General features: G+C 50.1%; 1 protein-coding gene across 1 annotated transcript in view; it reads right to left on the bottom strand.

The window, feature by feature from the left end:
• The window catches only part of DLG3 (discs large MAGUK scaffold protein 3), a 177,184-nt gene that overhangs the window by 74,035 nt on the left and 80,230 nt on the right, over window positions 1–22,919 (bottom strand). The window contains 1 exon segment of the mRNA XM_043522989.1: window positions 4,740–4,790. Coding sequence (XP_043378924.1) covers window positions 4,740–4,790 — 51 coding nt within the window.

Genomic DNA, 22,919 nt, shown 5'->3' with positions numbered 1-22,919 from the left:
GGTTAGGTTGGATATTAGGAAACACTATTTCACTAGGGGGGTGGTGAAGCACTGGAATGGGTTACCTAGGGAGGTGGTGGAATCTCCTTCCTTAGAGGTTTTTAAGGCCTAGCTTGACAAAGCCCTGGCTGGGATGATTGAGCTGGGGTTGGTCCTGTTTTGAGCAGGGGATTGGACGAGATGACCTCCTGAGTTCTCTTCCAACCCTAACCTTCTATGATTCTTCTATGATTTAACATGTTCAAAGCACTATATAGACATTGTCTCAAAACAGCCCTGAGGTAAGTGTCCATACCATGACTACCCCATTTCCCAGATGAAGAAACTAAGACATCGAGAAACAAAGTGAATTGGCCAAGCTCACACAGTGAATCCGTTTGAAAACTACACAAGATGCTGGAGAAAAACCAAAAGCAATGAGTGCTTCTGTGCAGCATGAATAGAAGGAATCCAACATGAGTTGGCTGGATTGAGGTATGCAATCTGTGAACGACAGGTGATCTAGCAATCTCATGGATTATAAAATTGAGATTTTCCATAAAATTTGGCTTTTCTTATCCCATCTGACTGAGGGAGATCAATCCAAAACTGAACGAACTCCTCTTGTTCATGTGGGTATCATCCTACACTGAGAATAGAAGCTGCAAAATCTGTTACCCTGGAAAAGGTTAATCTCTTCCATACATTGTAGATTTTCTAGACCAATTTAAAAGCCACTCTTTTTCCCCTTGGCTTGCAGAGAGATGTTGGGGGGAGAGCAGCTGAATTCTATACAATAACATTTGCATATGATTTCCAGTTATTTGTAGGATGTCAAGGTAGTGCAGGAGGTGTTGAAATGTTCCTCCCCACTGTGCTCTGAAAGGCTCCTGGTTGCTGTTCTGTGGGCTGGAAACTGGCTCTGACAAGCAGGCACATGACAGGTAACCTTTGGTTCCAGAAGAATAAAAGCTGCTTCTCCTGCTCTGGGGTTACCCTCCCTCCTTTTGGCTGACTTCCAGCAGCTTTATGGTCAGTCTTGGGAAAGCTGCAGAGTGCTTTACTAGCCCCTGGAGCCTCCTTCATTGCTGTCTTGAGTCCATTCCCCAGGGAAGCTGTGCTAGTAAAGGAGAAGGTTGCTCTAAGGTATAGGATCATTGTCCCAGGACTTGAACCATTAATTGTCTAACTATGATGGGGCAACCCATACTGTGAGCTGAGAACTTGGCTCCAATAAAATATCTTAGAGCCATTTCACTTCCCTTTGGTAGCCTACACAAGAGCAGGCGCAGAGAACTCTCCAGCCTGCCCCCGGGGACCGCGCGAGGCACGGCGGCTCTCCGAGGGGCTGCCCCCGGGGACCGCGCGAGGCATGGCGGCTTTCTGAGGGGCTGCAGGCTTGTTGTTTAGAGAGAGATTTTTAACCTTACTAAACAAACTCCCTGAGAGCTCCCGTCCTTCCTGCTAGGGAAGAACTTTCGTGGCTATTGCGGAGTAGCGGTGCCCACCATGGGGCTCACGCCGCCTCGTGTCAGGGACTTCATGTGAACAGGATTGAGCAATACTCAGTAAATCCTGGGTAAGCCAGGGCAGGATCTGCCCTTCGGTCTCTAGAACCTACAGAGAAACTCACCTCCTGCTGTGTTCTGACCTGGCTGCAGCTTTTGAAGCAGCCAGCCTAGTACAAGAATAGCTTAGAGTGACAGCGATCAGCATGTGAGGTCAGCAATAGGTGGTGCCCGGGGGCTAGGTCCGAATCCGGCAGAACAGGGCAGTCTTCTTGCTAGCTACGGGTGTCAAGGAGTGCTTGTCACACCCTGGGTTGTCTGGGTTTCCAACTGCACTGCAGGTCCTGGTGGCCACCAGAGCTGTGGACTGTCTTCCTGGTGGGAGGGCGGATGGCTCACTGGAGGAACACTGTAGAGGCAGAGAGTTCCAGGTACCTCCCTCTCCCGACCAGCACCACCCATGCGTCTCCAGGACTAAGCTTTGGCCAGTTGCTGATCTCGCCAGGCCCCTGGAGCGCTGGGGTTATTTGTCTGCTGTGAAGGGGATGTAAAGCTGCTGTTGCCTCTGTGTGGCTGGCACCTCAGTCCACTCTGTTCATAATCTCCTCGAGTGGCTTCTCACAGCTGTTGGAAAGACAGAAGGATCCTTGTGGGGCTCCCTGGATGGGGGCTCAGGAGATGTAGGAGCAGGTGCCCTTCGTGACCCCCTGTGCAGCTGGAGAGGAACAAGCGACCTGATCTCAGTGCGATCCTGCTTGCCCCTGCCATGTCTCTGAGGTGAGACAGCAGCATTCCAGGGACAACTGTGTGGAATGCTATGGAGAGGATCCACAATGCATGGGGGTCTGACCCCTCCTCTGAGCGTGGCCAAGAATGGGCAGTAGTTGGTCCAGGAAAAGGGGGGGGGGTTCTTGTGCTCCATACAGCTACATCCAGACTGACAATCTGACAAAAATGGCACTCAGAGCGATAACACCTGCTGATCTGCGCGAGGGCTTGTATGCCCCAGGGGCTGCTAAACTGTGCTGGGCTCTTAGGGGCCTGCAGAGTCTGTCGCTCCCCCCAGCGAGAAAGGCGCTTCCTAGATTTCTGCCATGGTGGAGGAGGGGGAAATCACCTCAGACCTGTCCTACTTACTGTACTGTGGCTCCACTTTGGAGCCTAACTCTAGTGTAATCGGAAGTGTCACTACCTACATCCACGCAGCTCGCTCCCGAGCCATAAAGCACTGCGGAAGGGTGGGTGGAGGGAGGCTCTGTCCCTGGATAACCCCCCACGATACAAAGCAGAGGAGAAGAGGGAGACGTCTGTAGGCCAAGAAAAGCAGAGTTACAAGGTTTGTCTTCCTCTGCTATGGACTCATGGGGGTGTAGCTCGGTAACGCAGGAAATTGGTCACTGCCGTAGGCAGCCCTGGAATAGCCTCTGGCCTTGCTGGATCTACCAGCTGAAGAGACCAATACAAGTACTCCAAGGTGATTATGTTTCCAGAGGACTCAAAACGGGATTTGCCTTGGCACTTGTGCGAATTAGTGTCGCTCTGCTCATGTTAGTGTGCCCCTGTGCGCATCCCTCATGAGAAGTGGTGTAGCAGGGAAGTCAAGGTCTCTACAAGAGAATAACCAGAGGGTATCCCTTTACCCTGGAGTCAGCTGGATACCCACCTGCAAGAAAATCTCACTGTCTTCTCACTATTGAGGTGTGAACCCCAGCCAAGCCCGGACACACAGTTCACTGGGACTGCCTGGGCCCATGGGCTGAAACCCGCATGGCTGCTGTTGCCAGTAGGTGCCGTGCAAATGAAACAATGGCCATAAAGCTGTTGCTGTCCTGTCCAGCCTGAGCCTGGCATTCACCAGCTTTACCACAGAGCCAGGAGTGGCTTCCCAGTATGTGTGGTGACATCCTGATGCTATGTCCTATGCATTCCTGACCCTACATGGTATCGGAATGCCAGTATGTCTTTTCAGGCCATGACATGCCATAAAAACTGAGCAAAACCCAGCTTTACCTGAACGAAGGGACCCCTGGGCAAACGGTGGTTGGAAGAAAGGGGGTTAGCTGGTACCCTGGAGTATCAGGACATTTTGTCATTGGTCTGTGGTGTAGAGACCTGCACAGGCTGGCACCCTGTCCACCTTGGCTCCAAAAGCACCCATCAAAATAAGCCACTTGCTTTCTCACATGCAACATATCATTTTGCCGGGGCGAGGCAGGGGCTCAGCCCTTATCCTCATGCTCCTGGAGTGAGCCCCTCATGGTGTAGGAAGGGGGCAGTTTAATACAACCGTGCTATAGAGCTCAGCATTCTGGCCTCGGTGTGCAGATCCCATGGCCTTCAGCAGAGCTGCCTGTATGTCTGAGGGCAGATTCTGGCCCTTTGTTTGACACTCTAGGGAGCTGAGAAAACCGGTCTCCCTTGAGCCTGCCCAGTCCTGAGGGAGCCCTCTTCCTGCCTTGCTGAAGGACAGCCTCTCTCCACTGTCATTACTCATCTGGGCGTTCCAGGGAAAGTCTGCTCCCTGGCTCGCCACAGCACAGGCTCCAGGACGGAGTACTTGCCCTCCCACGCAGGGCCTGGAGCAATGCCTGACTCACCCGCGCAGAGGATGTAAGGAATTAATGTGTGGCAGAGATACATGTTCTGCTGAAAGTCCCAGCTCACCCTAGTACAAGCTCCTGTGTGGGAGCTAATTTTAGCTCTCATCTGTACAGTGTATGCCATCAGCCCTGTGCCGTTGTAGCTCACAGAGAGACGAGGAGAAGGCCCAGGCAGAAATTCCCCCCATTCCAACCCAGTTTACTAGAAAACCTGTCTCTGCTGGTTAATATCACTGTGATTAATACCTTGAAGTGATACGCAACGAGCTGACAGGGCAGAAAAGGGTACAGCTGACTGCATGTGCCTGTTTGCAGATTTCTGACCTTAGCTACTCTCCACCGTGTGTGTGTGTGTGCGTGCATCTGTGTGTGTGGGAGACAGAGATTCCACCTACTTGTGCACGAGCAGACGTGTGTGTGTGTGTGAGACTCCATGCATCCTGTGTGCCTGCATGCATGTATCAAGTGGCCAGCTGGGTGAATGAGTGGCAGATTGCTGGGGGGACTGTGTAGTGCACAGGAAAATCCTGCTTTTCAACCTGTGTGTGGTCAGCCTGTGCTGGTGCTCTGCTGTCCTGCATAAGCAAACCCACATGGTGACCCACAGCGCTCAGAGCGACACCGCTTTGGAAAGCGCCAACATCGCACTTACCCTTTCTAGGACAATCTCCTCATATTTAAACAGGCCATCACTGCCGTTCACCTGGGGAAAGAGAGACAGTGTGTTACACCCCCTGCCAGCTCACAGGGATTCATTTCTTGCTTTAGACGGGTGCCAGCATTCCCTTCAACATCTTAACAGGGCCAGATTGCCGACGAGGCACAGCAGGCATGTGCCTAGGGGCGCCGGCATGCTAGGAGCACCGTACCTCTCTAAAACGGTGTGCAACACAAAGGTCAGTTGTAGGGGGTGGTGCTGAAGATGCTGGGCCTAGGGGCGCATAAGGTGTAAACCCAGCCCTGCATCTTAATATTGAGAATCAGGCCCCATATCCATGGCTCTGAAGCTGAAAATCGCAAACATAATCCCCTCCTAAAATTAAGCCAAACACTTCTTTCTTTGGGCCCGATCCAAAACCCAGAGTTCCTTCGTCGTCTTGGTTCTCTCTTGTGTGACTTTAATGGCAGCATATTTTAAACAATGAAAAAGACTTTTGTTTGTTCTGCAGCATATAACTAACCTCTAGAACTCACTGCTGCAGGATATTATTGAGGTAAATAAAGTGGATTAACCAATTTTAAAAAGATTTATACATAACACTTAGCTTGCAGCTTACACCTTCCAAATGCTTTACTAACATAAACTAGTTAATATGGTGGAGTAAATAATTCAGAAAGTAATTTATTTCACTAATTTATCTGGTCAAAAGAGATGTTAGGAAGCATAAGGAATGGGATGGAGACTGGAGAAAGTATTATAATGCCATTACATAACTGAATGGTATTCCCTCACCGAGACAGCGTGTGCAGTGCTGGTCACCCCACTCAGAAGGATACAGCCGGGGGTGGGGGAGTTCAGAGAAGGATAGATTGAAAAGACTGCAATTGTTTAGCTAGCCAGGAGACTAATAAGAGGTGACATGATAGAAGCATATAAAATAATAAATGGTCTAGAGAAGGAAGATTGGGAGCTTTTTGTTCTCACTTTCTCCTAACAAAAGAACAAGGGGACATTCGATAAAGCCAAAAGGGGGTAAATTCAAAACTGATACAAGGAAATACCTTTTCACACAATGTGTAATTAGACAGTGGAACTCATGGCCACAGGACGTAATTGAGACCAATAACCTCGTAAGGTTCATAAAGCAACTGGACATTTATATGGATCACAAGAATATCCACAGTTGTCATTAATTATAACAAAAAGTGTGGAAGGGATATTAGACTTCAAGCTTCAGGGTTAATCCAGTATCTTACTTACTATTAGAGACCAGAATGAGGCCTGTGAGGGGACCAGTTTACCCCACATCTGTTACTGTGGGGTTCCTATGCTTTTCCTCTTAAGCATCTGGTGCTGGTTGTTGTCAGAGATAAAACAGTGGACTAGATGGACCTTAGGACCAATTCAAGCTGCCAATTCCTATGTTCCTAGATTCTTTTGTTGTTGTTGTTTGTTGTTCAGAAATGGCCTGTGAGCAGTTTACAGGCTTTTTGTTTGTTTTTTATTAGCGATTAATTGACAGCCCATAGATTGTGTGCAAACAGCTTGCTGCAAATACTTCGGATCCAAAATCGGAGCGGTGCTGGTTATTTCTGACTGGATTCACAGGTCATGTTTTATTGATTCTGTTCCCTGATTGGATGCACATGAACAGTTGCGTTCAAGGTTAAACATTCGTATCCTATGACTATTCTCTCAGGTTCCCTGTTTCTGTGACATTCTTGCCAATAAACTTGCTCAACACAAGATTCATGGAAAGCAAACTCAAAAGGGCTATCAGCCAAAGCAAAATTACTGAAAGATGCAACCAAATAGCCACAGCATTGTTCAGCAGCAGTTTCCCAGCTCTGCGATTTAACGAGAGTAAGAACAGCATGCATTTCTAGAGGGACACATTCACCAACATCCCAAATGCACCTTATTAGCTCAGTTTCAAGGTAATGCAATTACTAAAATCTGAAACCCTGAATCATGAGCGTTAAGAGGCCACAGTAAATGCTATTTACACGGGGAAGAAAACTTCATGTCATTCCTATTTCCTTCTGGGTTCATTTTCTCATCTGCCTTGTTTCAGATCCCCGTCACCACGTTCTGCCTAGTGTCTGGGCCATGGCAAGTTGAGAAGCACGAGCTCACATGATGGTGGACAGGAGGAGAATGGCTGTGATGGCAGAAGGGGAAGGAGAAGGGTCTGGCTGCTGTCACCACTCAATACCGCTCTAGCAGATAATGATTGTAATTGCCTGGTACCAGTCATGCTGGAGCAGAAAGGAAGCAGGGGGTAATTTACTCGCACAGCGCTGCAGATTCACAGAATCATTTCCATTCGCTTGGCATCCTCCTTTAAATCTCCTCTGTGGGGATGAGGCATTAGCGCGGCCGTGCTCATGGCTCATTCCCTGTGGCCGGCTCCTCCTGCTCGTGGTGTGACAAGGGAGGGAGGGTAAAACCTCCCTTTCACACCTCTAGTTCCTTTTAACGTAAGGGCTTTTCAGACATGTCCCGGGCAGTGCCTGGGAGGCTCCATCACTATTCCCCAACCCGCCATGTGTCACTCATTGGAAACAGGAATGGGTGCACCTCTTTTCTCGGGGGGATGGACCCCATGAGGTTTTGATTTGTTGCTGCTGGTTCTTGCAGTCCTATTGAGGGGTGGGAGTAAATGTGTTCACATGCTTCAGAAAGACACGACAAGGCTCTCAGCGTGTGGAGCAGAGACACCAGCTCGCTCCAGAGAGTCTGCAGTGGCAGGATGAAGTTAATGAAGTCAGGAAAGGTTATGTTACGTAGCACCTGCTGGAACACTCTGCACGTTCCCACTACTGGGTGCAGCTGGGCTGGTGGGAACCTCTAGCAACGGTAGTGCCTGCTGCAGCACTCTTGTGGCTTTTAACTGTCCAGGAACAAGGCTATGAACGGGGGCACCATGCTCCAATCACCTCTGCTCCTTTCTCTGCATGCCTGGAGCCCAGCAGATGGTAACAGGACTCTGAGGTGTGGGGAGGCTGAGCAGGGAGCATGGATCTGTACAGGCTTCTTTAGAAGAAACTCAAATTACTGGTGAGTATCCTCCATTTCTTCTTCCAGTGGCCTCTGTACACAGCCACTTGTGGGAGCTTAGCAGGCAATGCATCCTCCCCAGGATGGCAGGAGGAGGAGGACTAGTTGATGAGAGACTGTAGTACCACTCTGCCATACTGGGCGTGTGATCTAGATCCCATGTCTACTGAGTGGTGTCTGGTAACTGTGTGGTCTGAGCTCCAAGAAGCACTCTACAGATCTGTTGGGATACGTCTCAAAAAAGCCAGAGTTTGCCTTATCCCTGGCTGAAAGGGTTTTGAGTCCCTTGGGTATCAGGGACTTTGGTGACAGTTCAGGGTCTAGTCCACTTGGACAGGCACTGAGATGTAATGCCCTGGCCCTTGTGACTGTCTCCATAAAACAGAGAAAATCTCGGTGACTTTCTACGTTATTTTGACCTATTTAAATAAAAGACTAATGCCCTCTTAGCATCCACCAGCCTCCAGTCCCTAGGGTGAGAGTAAAGTCTGGGAAAGATTACTGGCAGAGTCAAGGTTTGATTAGGTGAAAGTCAGTTCTCACCCTGGGCACAAACTCTGGATACAGAACGAATGACCACTCTGCCCTGTTAAGGGAAGTCAGACACAAGGGCGTGCAGCCTACTAAGCCCCCTCGCTGCACCAGTAGCTATAATAAAAGCTATGTTGACAGAAAGATGGAAAAGGGAATGGCCCCCTGGGTTCAAAGGGAGGCTGTGTTTGTTGGCGGAGTGAGGACAAGATTGAGGTCCCAGGGGGAAGGAGGGTCTCTTACCAAAACATAATTTCGTTAGACCTTCAGAAACCATTTTACCTCAACAGTAATACACCACCACCCAGCTCTTCTACAGCACCTTCCCTGCAGATCTCAAAGCGCTTCCCAAAGCAGGTCAGCATCACTGTCCACATCTTATGCACGAGAAGACAAGCACAGAGATGGGAAGTGACTTGCCCAGGGTCACCCAGCGGGCCAGTGGAAGAGCCAGGACTAGAGCCCAGCTCTCCCAAGGCCCAGGCCAGTGCTCCAGCTCCTAGGCCACACTCACACAGGATGGCTGAATACCGTTTTATGCTCTACTTGTACGTGAGAATCAGAGAAACCCAGGAGTGCTTAAAGGAGGAGAGGGACAGACCCAGCGGTAAGAGGAAAGGAAATAGTCCATTATGGACTGAATAGAAGCCACAGATTAAACCATACTACTGAGAGCTGCCCAAAGGGAGAATTTATTTAACTTGCAGGTATAGTAGGAACAAGCTGATTGCTTTTTGAACTCAATTAGAGCTGCCAAGTGCAGGGGCAGCGTAAGTGGATATGGCCACACTGTAGCACCCCCTGCTGGCCAAATGTTGCATTGCAGGCGCTCCCCAAAATGTGTCTCCTCAGCTCTCCACACACTAGGCACTTGTGGAGATGTCTTCACCCTCCAGCCAAGGCACAACACAAGAAATCTCCAAAAAAACAAAGATTCTTTCAGCCCACTATTCCCAGCCCTTTCTGTGCTACCTTTGAGAGTCTCTGTCTTTCTCCCCTTGTTCCCCTGGTGTACCCTTTCCGCTCAGACCCTGGCTCAGGGCCTTCCAGAGGAACACATGAGCAAGCCAGCTTTTCCAACAGCCACGTTGCACTCACCTCACTCAGCCCTTTCTAAGGCCCAGCTGTCCATCAGGCTCTCCTTGGGCCCACCCCCTCAGGCTGGAAACAGCTAATTCATTATGGCACAGATGTGGCTGGCGCCATCTGCCCTTAAACGGGCAGTCCCACCGAGTCCTTCAATGACCATTTATGTTGGTCTGGCTGATTCCTGCTCAGCTGGCCTTTTGTCTGTTTTGGACAGGACAAAGCAAATCAAGCAGGAACGGCACTCGCTCCTTAGAGACAGCAAAGTCCACACTGAGCAGCTCGACATGGAGGAGCTGAGAACAGCCTGAAAACCCTGACATGTGGAAAGGCAACTGGACATGCTGCTATATCTAATGCACTATTATGTCACCTTGGGATGAGAGCACAGAAGCGGCTGCTTGACTTCTTTATTTCCTGCCTGGGGACAATGCAGATACCCAGGCTGTGAAGACAGGCGAAAGCGGTTGCACCGCACAAACCACATAAAGACCCTAACTCTGCAAAGAGTTACCACCCAAAAGCTTTACTCTGCTCGACCTATATGAGCAGACGATAATGGTAGAATGGAATCAATGGTGGAAGAGCAGCTGACAGTGACCAATCCAGTTTCTGCTCAGGCCGTTCATGCTGTGGCCAAGTTGTGAACCTAACTTAATACATCGAAGATAGCTTTGAAGCCCGTAAGTTTACAGTGGTTGTGTTGGCTGATCTGTCTGCTGCTTATGACACTGTGAACCAATGTGCACTTCTACTGAAATTGGCAAGAATTTTGAGAAATAGCAAGATGGTCAGGTTATCTCCTCCCTGAGAATCGACATTTCTCTATCGAGATGGTCAGAAAAGTCTGTGGCGTATTCCACAGAATGGACTGCCCTATGATTCAGTGCTGTCATGCTTGCTGTTTCATGTCTTCACAAATGACATCCAGAATTCCCTGATGTGTGAAGATTCATTATGCAGTTGATCTTTGCATCGCTACCCAATAGGAAAGATTTGAGGACACTGAGCACGTTCTAACTGGTTCCCTGAGGATATTTGGAAAATATTATCTCACATAGTTCCTGAATGCCAACCCTAGCAAGACCCAAGTATGTGCCTTCCACCTGAAACACGGTCAGGCCAAGCAAAAACTCTAGGTATCATGGGATGGTACAATTCTCAAGCACTAGGAATATCCAGTGTACCTAAGCGCCACATTAGACTGAACGCTGACATTCAAGAGCCCATCAAGAAGCTGAAAAAGAAAGTGGGCTCTAGGAATTGTGTACGCCAGAAAGTGGCCAGTACAAAATGAGGAGCTGACCCCAAAACACTTGTGAAACTAGTCTCGTCATGTGTTACTCAATTGCTGAGTGCCCCCAGTATGGTCACTCAGCCTGTGCACACAAAATTGATATTAAACTCAGTCAGTCCTGTAGGATCATCACAGGGGACTTTGAAACCGACTCCCACGCAGTCGCTGCACTGTCTCAGAGGGATGGCACCACCATCCATGATGCCTTCAGTAAAAAGGACAGAGAAAAACAGGTGCATGATCCAAATCATCCACTGCGTGGAAACTAGGCTGACGTCTAGAAAGAGAAAATCCCTTACCCCAAACTACCACTGCGGAGGGCTGCAGAGTAACAAAATGGCACTAATTACTGATGATCCTGGGGAACCTGGCTGCTTCAGAACCACTCCCTCCGGGCCCTGACTTAGAACAAAAACGCGGTTTTCTAAATTGGGCGGGAGCTGGGCTGGCAAAGGCTGGTGACAGTAGGGCCATGTGGAAATTGAGGAATGATCCCAGATGTAAATGTGGAGATCAGAGGCAGCGACGCGAAGGCTGCCTGATGCAGTGCCCCCGTGAGCACCTCCCGAGGAGCTACCGGCGCTCAGCGACATCACCAGCTCCTGGCTCTGGTTTCGAAACAGGAAGCTTTGATCCTGGCACAGAATGGACCCCAGCAGATTCCTGGGCCCTTGGAGGCCTGTGTGCTTCTCTGTACTCTACTCAGTCTATGATCGATTTGGGCTGGAAACAGTAACTTCAGTTCCCATTACTTGGAGCTCTGATCAAAGCTGTACAGGGCTCCGGAAGTGGCATTTCCAGGCCTCGCAGATGCCATGTCTTTCAAGTCTAGTTTTGCAGCCTATTTACATAAGTCCCACTGTTCAGACTCATTAACCTTTCCAGGGCAATATTCACACAGGAGCATCTGACACCCGGGGTGGTCCCATCTTGTTCAGGTACTGCTGATAGCTTCCTGGATGTCATGCCTGGGTCACCAGTGGCAATTCTGGGCAGAGTCAGGGAAAATATGGTGGCAGTTTTACCAGCTTTTAAAACACATGCCCTGCCCTGGAATCAGACTACAAGATGAGCTGTAATCATTGCAGATCAGCAGCACATCTCCCTTGGGATGTGTTAGAAAAACTCTCTCCTCTGAGCACAAGCGGCAGGTTCTGGCTCTCCCCCCCCCCGTCTCTCTATGTCTGAGGAGGTGCCTGGGCCCTGCCTTGTCTACGCTGCCTTAGGCAACTCTACATTCTGTCACAAGCAAGCTGCTCTAAAAACCTATCTGGCTCCTTGATCTACCGCCAAGGTGTTCAGCCACAACATCAAGGCCTACTATCTCCTCTGCACAGCACAGCAGTCTTGGGTTTGGTCAGCACTTGGACTGGAGACTTCTAAGGACAAAATTAGACTTCTACAGGAAGTAGTGGTGCTAGACCCATGTGCCAGCTAAACTCTGGCTCAGGTCATTACATTCTTTGCAGCTACTCCAAATTCCCCGTGAACTTTCAGTTGAATAGAGGATAGATATGGCTCCAAGCAGCTGTGCTGCATTGCTGTGCAGCTGTTAAACAACGGTTTCCTTCCATCACAGGTGGTGAATTGATTCCGGTGCACAGAGTAAAGCCCTTTGGTGGGGCTAAAGGCTCCATCTTAAGGGTCTCATCTCCCTTACTCTGGGCTCTCCCACCAACACAAATTTACCCACCTCCTCCTCCCTCTCCCAACACACTGACCTATACAAAACTCAGAAAACTGGGTCAGCTCTTTGCTCTGCCTCTCCTTCACATGCCTCTCTCTCTCTGAAGTCCTTGGGTTCAGGAAACCTTTGGAGCTGGGCAGCCCCCTTCACTTGGCCCACAGTCTCATTTCAGTTTATCAAGTGTCCAGAGTTGCCGGTTGGGAATCTTATTTCCAACACACGGTGTTCTCTGTGCTGATCCCAAACACTCCTCTGGCATCATCTTGCATTAAATCCCAGCATCCCACAGACACAACTATGCCCAAACTCATGACCACAGAGAAACAACACACATACACACGCACACCCAAAAAACACAAGTACACAGAAGTCCTTGCCAACCTCTCACCCTCATTGAGGGCCAATGTACATAGACCAAGCAAAGATCAATAGCCTCTCATTGTCATGGACAGAGGATGGCAAACGGCTACAGAGATCTCACTGCAAAATATCAATCTCAACCTGTCCAAGAATAAGCAAGGCATACTTACTATGACATGGACAACCCTGAAAACTAGAAATGGAATGAAATGTAATAGTACAAAATGCAGGGTCATGCACCTAGAGACTAACAACACCAAGTTTTGCTATAGACTGGGGATGTATCAGCTGGAAGCAACAGAGGAGGAGAAAGACCTGGGTGCATTGGTAGATCACAGCATGAGTATGAGCTGCCCATGTGATATGTCCATGAAAAAAGGGTAATTGAATCCTAGGGTGCATCAGGTGAGGTATTTCCAGTAGAGATAGAGAAGTGCTATTATCATTATATGAAGCACTGGTGAGATCTCATCTGGAATACTGTGTGCAACTCTGGTCTCCCATGTTTAAGAAAGAAGAATTTAAACTGGAACAGGTGCAGAAAAGGGCTGCTAGGATGATCAGAGAAATGGAAAACCTGTCTTATGAGAGAAGACTTAAGGAGCTTGGGTTGTTTCGCCTACCCAAACGAAGGCTAAGGGGAGATACGATTGTGCTTTATAAATACCAGGGAGGGAGAGAAGTTATGTAAGTTAAGGGCCAATGCTGGCACAGGAACAAATGGATATAAACTGGACATCAAGTTTAGGCCTGAAATTAGATAAAGGTTTCTAACTATTAGAAAAGTTCTGGAACAGCCTTCCAAGGGGAGCAGTGGAGGCCAAAAATCTAACTTGTTTCAAGACTGAGCTTGATAAGTTTATGGAGGGGATGGTACGGTGAGACTGCCTACAATGACCTATGGTCCTTCCACAACTGCTATTAGCAAATATCTTTGATGGCCGGAGAGGGACACTAGATGTGGAGGGCTCTGAGTTACAACAGAGAATGCATTCCCAGGTGTCTGGCTGCTGGGTCTCATGCACGTGGCTCAGGATCTAACTGATTGCCATATTTGCGGGTGAGAAGGAATTTTCCCTCAGGTCAGAAGGGCAGAGACCCTGGGGAGGGGTTGCACTTTCCACCCCAGCATGGGGCACGGATCACTTGCTGGTTTAAACTAGTGTAAATGGTGGATTCTCTGAAACTTAAAGTCTTATAATGATTTGAGGACATCAGTAACTCAGCCAGAGGTTAGGGGTTTGCTATAGGAGTGGGTGGGCGAGGTTCTGTGGCCTGCGACATGCAGGAGGTCAGGCTAGATGATCATGATGGTCCCTTCTGGCCTGAAAGTCTGTGAGTCTAAGAATAAGCAGGGCATACTTGCTATGCGACAGACTCACACAGCGAGGCCTTGGCCACCGCGACAGGGCACACAGCCCATCAGTGATCAGAGAGAGCCTGGAGCACTGGGCCTGGTATCAGACCTGAACCAAAGTCAGCAAAAAGCCAGGCTCTGAGCAAATGGCAGGCCCTGTCCTAAAGCAGACACTTGCTTACAAGTTTGCTGTCTGGCACACGAACTTGGCAGAGGCACAGCGAGCGTCACTGAGACACAGACACCCCTAAGGGTGTCTAGGGGTATCCATGTAAACACTTTCCTGGGGATTGTACAGGGACACACCGACCCCGGGCAAGACAAGGACGGGAGGACAGACTCATGGACAGAGATGTTTTATTCGAACCCACAGGTACCAGGTGTAGGTTGGTAACTAACCACGACAGGAATGTGGTACGTAAGTTGTTTGTATCTGTGTAGAAGAGAGAAGCCACAGGAGGAGCACCTTTGTCCGGCCAAGAGGGCAGCAGAATGTCCCGCTGCTGACGGGAGCCAGTCCGTTGTAAGGGGCGTCCGTGTGTTAGCGTACTGTAACCATTGAGCCGGGCACTAGGACCGGACTTCGCCGACAATAAACCCGTCCGAGCCTTCGCCGCCCAGCTGCGGCTGTGCTCTTCCTGAGCGACACGATGAGCACTGAGCTGGCGCAGCACATGGCAAGAACACACACGCACACCCACAGCGCTAGGCGCTAAGGTACGTCTACTTCGCAATAAAAGACCCGTGGCCCGGCTGCGGCTGGCCCGGATCAGCTGACTTGGGCTCATGCTGCGGGGCTATAAAATTGCAGTGTGGAGTCTGGGCTCGGACTGAAGCCCAGCCTTGGAGACCCTGTGATGGGGGGAGGATCTCAGAGCTCAGGCTCCAGCCCGAGTCAAAGATCTACACTGAAATTTGACAGCCCTGCAGCCCAAGGCCCACTAGCCTGGGTCAATGACCCAGGCTCTGAAACTCGGGGTGGTGGGGGGAGCGGTTATCGCAATATAGAGCTACCACAGGGACAGGTGCCATGGTAAAGGCAGACCCTTACAGAGCGCTGGCTCACGCCTGGTGCCTGGCAGAGGGGCTGGGAGCGCAGATACTCTTCTACAGTGGATCTCATTTTGTCAAAGCCTAGGAAGGTGTGACCAGGGCAATAACAAAGAACAAATGAAGCATGATACTATGGTATCCTGGTAAAATGCAGGGGAGGTGATCAAATTAGAGGTGAGGCAGCCCATTATGTAAAGAAGGGGGCAGTCATCAGCTTCGTTATACAGCCCAGTAAAGAACACACTCTCTTCCCTGGGCGACTGGCAGAGCTCTGAGCAAGGGAGGCCTATATGGAACCGATACCACTAGTCCCCTGATGGTTACAGGGAACAAGGCGGTGCCTCACCTGGGAATGGAAGAAGACCAAGACCTTCCCTCTTATTTTACGGGTGCTTCGTTCACTCTAATATTAAACGTCCCAAGCTGCATGGCTCTCTTCCCTTCCCTGGGCCTCAGACATTTACACGGACCCCGACTTTCAGCCCAATAGCTCCCTGTCTCAGTTCCATCCCGTTCCTGCTCCTTGTTAGAAATGAGCAAACCGTGCCAACATTTTCCTTTACTTCAAACGTAAATTTCAACGTAGATGAGTCCAGGGCTCTTTTGCATTCCCCTTCCCCATCTTGTAATGCTTGAGCTTCACACACCCTAATTCTGACCCAACACACACTGGGAACATCCCCATCATGCCTGGAGATGTGGATAGTCACCAAAAATGAATTTCAAATTTTAGATTTGATTGCAATATCCAAACTTCATGCAACAGTATGTTGGTTAGTTGCATTAGGCAGCCAGCTAGGGAACAGAAGAGATACCATGTAATTTAACAAATCAACAAAGCACATATTCCAAAGTCTGAATACTGAATATCCAGCTATTCAGAGGGGGCGAAACCTGTCCCTCCACACTACAAGACATTCCAACACCTTAAGTCTGCCTCTGACTGGCCGTCTGAACAGGGGTGGATTTCACCCAGAAGAAATTATTTGCCCAGTTCTATATCCCCTAGCACCACATCACAGTATTCCTTTCCCTCCTTGGTTAGCATGCCGCTGACTCTGTTGTCTACATGATGCTGATTGAGGGCCAGATTCGTCCTGGGGTCAGCAATATTGTTAGCCCTGTACCGTGATCAGTGGACCTGGAGTCAGAGGGCCATGTTCCCTGGAGGGCTGTTATGGAGGGGCCATCAGGGAAGCATGTGTGTGAGGAGCTAGGCTGGAAGCAAGGCAGCCACACGCACAGAGCACTGCACAGGGTTTAATAAAGTCTCACTTATTCAGCTTAACTTGCATCCAGCTTCACTTTTCACTAATGCAACCCCCGGGGGCGGAGGGCAGTGGGGATGCCATTCCTTTGGTCAGCGGTTGCTGGTTCCACCCCCCCGAGCAGTGATTACAACACACAAGCACTGCGATGCAAGAACGCCCTGCCATTCCCTTCTCACCCTCACCTGCCCCCAAACGCCCGCTACAGGGGGAAACCTGCATTCCCCAGAGGGGCCTTACTGGGCATGTCTACACTGCAGCTGAGAGTGTGTCTGGCCACTGGCAGTGGCTCAGGCTCGCCACCCAAGCTTAGACCAGAGGTCAGGCGGGCTTGGACTTGGTGCCACAATGTCCACGCTAGTGTTTTTAGCATGCTAACTCACACAGAGCTAGTGCCAGTCTGTCTACCCGAGCTGGGGAGCTCTCTCCGAGCTGCAGCGTAAACACACCCATAGGCCCCATAGCACGGCGATTCCATGAGAACCGCCAGGCGGGGTCAGACCCAAGGTCCATCCAGCCCAGTATCCTGTCTGCTGACAGTGGCCAGTGCCTGGTGCCCCAGAGGGAGTGACCAGAACAGGTCATCATGAAGGGATCCATCCCGTCACCCATTCCCAGCTTCTGGCAAACAGAGGCTACGCACGCCATCCTTGCCCGTCCTCACTAATAGCCATCCCCTCATTAACGTGGCTCCCTTAATCAATCCCTCCCTCTAAGCAGCTGTTGCTCTCCTCTGTGGCCTTGTCTTCACGTACGGTGCTGACATGGCGGTGCCACTGGCACACTTCAGGGACGACGGGAGCGGCGTGGTTAATCCCCCGTGGCCCCGAGCGGCGTGGTTAATCCCCCGTCGCCCCGAGAGGCAGTAGCTCTGGAGGGAAGCAGCGCTCCCCGCAGCATAGTGCTGTCCACATGGGAGTTGTAACTACGTCGCGCACGGGGGTGGATTTTTCACACCACTGGGAGACGTCGTTATACAGATAAAAGTCTGTATCGTAGACCTGGTCTGAGCTCATTTCAGTTTGTCAGTATCTTTCAGACACCACTCTCCAGGTGCATGCAGGGAGGGACTACTCCATCTCCTGTCCCATGATGTAATGTATCTGCATATTCAAACCAAACATTTGCTGGCATGCTGAATTGCGATCTCATGTCTGATATGCTGTTTATTTTCACTCCTCAGTTTCTTTCAGCAGTACAGTTTCCCAGGAGACAGGCCTCCTGGGTTATTGGTTCTGCCACTGACTTGCTGTACAAGTGCAGGCATATCTCACTGTGCTTCAGCTTCCCCATATGTAAGATGGGGATTCGCCGTCCCTGACAAGTCGTAAACCAAGGTCAGACGTTTTTCTAAAAGCTTTGCTCTAGGAATTCGTTTGGGGCAGTTCCACGGCTTGTGCTATAGAGGAGGTCAGACTGGGTGATCCCAGTGTCCCTTCTGGCCTTGGAATCTATGAAAATGCAGATAGTGATATTTACTTATGAAACAAGCATGTTGTAAGGCTTAGTTAATTGTTCCCAGTGATCCATCCTGATCAGCAGTCAAGGTGGAGGGGAAAAAAGTAGTGGTACTTTCCCAAGGTCCTCCCACAAATTAAGCCCTGCCTCTTTGAGGAACTCACGTGAGATTGTGTAATTTTTCAGAATATGCTCATCCCTCTCTTGCATGTTTTGATCAGCAGTGACATAGTTAACAATGGTGACATTTAAATTATAATCACACAGTGAGATAAACGGGACAGCACATTCCTTCCAGAGCCATTGCAGGCTGGCTGCACACTCTGGCAGGAGTGCACACTTGGTCAGTTACACGTGAATCACAATTGCAAGGTTTTCTCGGCAACTACCAGAGCTGGAGGCTCAGTTTTGTAAAACAGATGTTCAGATTTGGGAGCAGATGCAGACTCTTAAAAAAAGACAAGTACCAGCTCCCCAAGCGACAATGAGCCAGCCCATTTCAACCTCAGATCCCGATCGGCAGCACTTTGCTGCTCTTCCCGTCCTTGGTCTCTTTTGAGCAAGGGAGCGAAACTGTAAGTTCTTATCCCAAATTGTGTAGTCATTTTTTGATGTGGGCAATTATCTAGATTGAAAAAATCAGCCTCATTTCAGAGTAGTCAGGTAACGATGCTTTCTACTGGGGGCTTGGCTACCTCTAAAACGCTGCAGGGACACAGCCGAGTGGCTGCAGTGCATCAGGGAAGATACCACCTGTGCGGACAGCAGAGGTTCTCCTGTTGGCGTAGGTCATCCACCTCCTCGAGAGGTGGTAGTTGGATTGATGGGAGAATTCTCCTGTCAATCTCATGCTGTCCACACCGGGAGTTAGGTCGGTTTAACGGCATGGCCACGGGGGTTAAGTTTTCACACCCTGGAGTGACACAGTTATTTTCGTAGCAGAGCAGGCCCGAGTCTGGAAGTCTGAATCCAGTGAAGCGTGTGGCCAGGCTGAATTTTTCTGTTTTGAGGCCAAAACTAGGATATTTAGAATGGCCACTAACCAGACACCTGCCTGTCTCCGTAACTGGAGATGTGGTGAATGCCAGCACAGGAAATCACTCACTGAGGAAATTAACATGCTATAAACACCGGTCCTTTTAGTATCACATAGGGCAACTTTGCAGCATTTTTACACAAAGCACAGGGAGTGGCTTTCTGGCAATGATGCCATGCACAGAGTCTAACCCGTGATCAGAAACAGCTTGCCTCTAACCCTGTTTCCAAACAGAATGTGAGCTGCTGTCTCCCTTCATTTCCTGTAACACACTGGGGGTTCTTAAACCAATCTCTAGGGCAGCCATGAACAGCCATGCCATGCCCTCAAGATCTGCCCTTCCTTATAATGCTGCTGGGAAGGGATACGATTTTCCAGGTGCAGGGTTTTTGCTTGTTTGGTTTGGTGTTTAAAATAATATTCTATTGTTTTATAAATTCCTGTGATCTTGAAAACATGCATTTGACCTGGGAGAGGAGAATCAAGAACGAGCACACTGCATACACATGCCTGGAAGCTGAAGGATGCCTTATCCCCCCATCCGTCTATTGTGGAAGAGATAGGTTTGTGGCCTGGGCCATCCAGAATTTGCCATCTTAAAGAGAGGGGTACAAAGATTGAAGGATTCAGAAAAGGGCCTTTAGGCACCCCAAGTGATCCTTCTCTGAACTGAGACCAGGAGAGGGGAATCCCTGGGACAAGATTATTTACAGTAACCCCAGAGTTGAGGAGGGGGCATATTGGGGGCTAGCAAGGGGACCCTTATGGTGTTAGCCTGCAGATGGCAGGGGGTCCCATAGACAACAGGTTGTATGGTCTCTTCGCCTGTTCTTTGACACTAGACTTCCTGCTGTGTTACCAAACCCTAGTGACTCATTTTCAGTCATGTCCACTTTTATGCTGCATGTTTTGCACACCAGGGTTGGCATTGTACACAGCACAGATAAATAATACATGCTAGCCCTCTTTCACTGCTCCAGCAAGGGCCCGCCGTGCTCATTCAGCATAGCGTGTCACAGGGCATTCATTACGGGCCAGCGTGTTTGCTCTTCCCTAGCTGGGACAACAGGAGAGTGTTTGAATCGCAGTCCTACTCCTCTTGTTATAAGTTTGAGACAAGTCACAGAGGCTGAGCTGCTGGGTGTACTCCTGGGATACGGCTACACAGCAAAGAAAAACCCACGGCAGGCCTGCACCAGCTGACGCGGGCTCGCAGGGCTTGGGCTGTTTCAGTGCTGTGTAGACTTCTGGGCTTGGGCTCAAGCCTGAGCTCCGGGAGCCTCCACCTCGCAGGGTCGCCTCAGCCTGGACATCTACACAGCAATGACACAGCCTTGCAGGCCAAGGTGGCTGGCATGGACCAGCCCCGGGTTTTCCTTTGCTGTGTAGACAGACCCTTGGCTGACTATTACGAGTTTGTGATTGTGACATGAAGGTGAGCATGGAATGGCCGTAGGAGTGTGGTAAGTAGGGCTAGACACCATGACGGCTGTAGTGACCTGCAGCAAGGTTTGCCAGTAGACTCTCAGTAGGCAAAACGTGAGGGTATTACCCACTGGTACCAGTGTGTCTGGCTATCCAGGCTCACAACACAAGTTCAAAGAGGCCGTGACAAAGTCAGCAGTGCCCACGTGGCATACAGTGTTCTGCTGTGTCCGCTCCCGGGTGACCATCTTCAGAGTTAGGAGTTCCCCAACGTTTGCGAGTATGGACCAGACCTTAACAAAGAGATGGTCTTGTAGCCACCTCTGCTCCAGTCGCTCTCCAGTAGCGTCCTTGCGGCAGTTGGTTACATGGAATAGTACCACTGGGAAAGTATTTCAGCTATTTGTAGCCGTCTTGTAGTGTAAACAAGGAGCAGCAGCTAGCTGCATGTGACCCACCAGCTCTCTGCAGGGCACCAGACAAGTGCTCCATGGGCCTTAGTCTGGGGCTGGCAACCACCAGAAGAAGATCGCAACGCTTTGGAGTTGCTTTTCATGCTGATCTCTTGGAATGGCCATCAAAGGTATTGCATCATCTGAAAGCAAAGGGAGGTTTCCTCGCTCAGTCCCCGGGGGCACCTCTGACACACTCAGCACTGTCTACAAGGTAGATATGCTTTTTATAACCCACACTCTGTGTTGGGTAAAAGCCCCCGCTATGTGCAAAATCTATTATGCTAATGCACAAAAAAAAAAAAAAAAAAAAAAAAAAATCAACCCCCTGGAAGGGGAGTTCTAACCCTACAGGGTGTCTTAGCACAGACAGGAGAGTCACCTACTCACACTGGCTACAGTACATGTTGAAGGATACTTCTGTTTGGAGACAGTTCTTCTAAAGGGGACTTAGGTTACATTGGAAGGACATTGCTGTCTGGGTGGCGTTTGTCCCCAGTGGCTCTCTCTGAAAGGACTACGGACAGGCTGGAGGGTGGGAAAGGCCTGTGAGAGGACACCTAGAAGCCATGGATGGAGAATGTGCAGAAAGTGGATTCAGATTCACAGGTAGGTATTTATTTGCGCACAGAACTGGCCCACGATGGGGATTATCCTCTGAGGGATTCTTTCATTTAGGTGCTCAGATTGTACAGTGATAAGCATGGGATAAACCCCTACACAGAACAGAATTTAACTTACTCGGGAATTGTAGCTGGAGCGCTGGGTGTTGTTGGATTAAATTCTGTGGTGGATGCACAGAGATCCCTGCCCCAAAATGCTGCCAGTCGAAGGCGAGAAGACAAAATGCACTAGGTCTCTAAACCCAGGGCCTCTCCTAGATTTACAGCCAGTAAAATCCACAGAATAACTCCTCAGCCACAGCCACTTGTGGCCCTTGGTTTTGGTGTCCGTAGCCCTGAGTGCAGCTGGTTTTCTGGACATAGTTATGGGTGCCTGAATCAGACCCCCAGGATCAGCCTCAGGAGATGACTGGGATAATTGGCCAGCTGTCTCCATAGTGATTAGTGTGCTCTAATAATCTAATCAAACCCACCAGAACAGGGTAGTAGGAACAGACCTCAAATCATAGACAGGAAAAACAGGGCTCCCAGCCAAGGAGCTGGGAATGGGGGAGGGGGACAGAGACAGTAAGCTACCAAGATGGAGGAAGAGGGGGTAGAAGGAAACAAGACAAAGGAGGAAGAAAAGTGAGGGGCTATCTTGAGCCTCTAAGGCCCAGCTTGTGCTTCAGGAGAACTGGGGCTCAGTCACAGGGAGGGTGGAGCCAGCCCTGAGGGTCTCTGTGGATTTGGGGGGGGCCAAGGACCACCTGGAGGAGCCCAGTATTGGTTGCGATGTTAGTCTCACAGGTCCCTGTGATCCCTGCGTGCAAAGTTGTATGCAGGGACATGGAGGGAGGGGGAACTGCCTGCACCCTCTGCCTTCATTGCCCATCTGCACGGGGCCAGGCACAGCTGAGCCGGGGGCTGGGGCTGGTGTGGGAGGAAGAACAAGATGATGGTGGCTAAAGTGGAAAGAGAGAGAACCAAGTGGCAAGAGGGAGCGTCTCACCTGCCACCCTGGTGAGTTCCAGGCGACAGGCAGAGGAGACAAACCAGGTTTTTAAATCCCAAACGGCCTGTTCAGGGCAAAGCCCGTTCTGCCCCCCGCCTGCCCCAGGGGTCCTGTTCCCTTCTAGGAAACAGTTTCCTCTTTCAGACTTACTGGTAAAATGGCATCAGCAAACAGGACCTAGATGGCCCCAGGCCCCGACCAGGCAAGGCAGGCTCTTTCTGCGGTGCTGGGAGGAGCCCGGCTCACCTTGAGGCAGGATATGATCAGGAAGACTGGAAAGGGGGCACAAAGCCAGCCATTCAGACAGTGAGCTCAGCAGGGAAGGGACTGGCTCGGATTCTAGGTTTGCAGAGCTGCTCTCGATCGGCAGCACATGGTCTGATTTAAACCCTGCTCTCTGCTCAGAGTGGGTCGTAGGGAACCTGTCACCTCAGCCAGCAGCGAACCAGACTGCAGACACGTGTTGGGTGATGCCCCTACATCA

Source organism: Chelonia mydas, chromosome 9 (assembly GCF_015237465.2).
Source record: "Chelonia mydas isolate rCheMyd1 chromosome 9, rCheMyd1.pri.v2, whole genome shotgun sequence".
NCBI lineage: Eukaryota > Metazoa > Chordata > Testudines > Cheloniidae > Chelonia > Chelonia mydas.
This window is presented reverse-complemented; position numbering and strand designations above follow the sequence as displayed.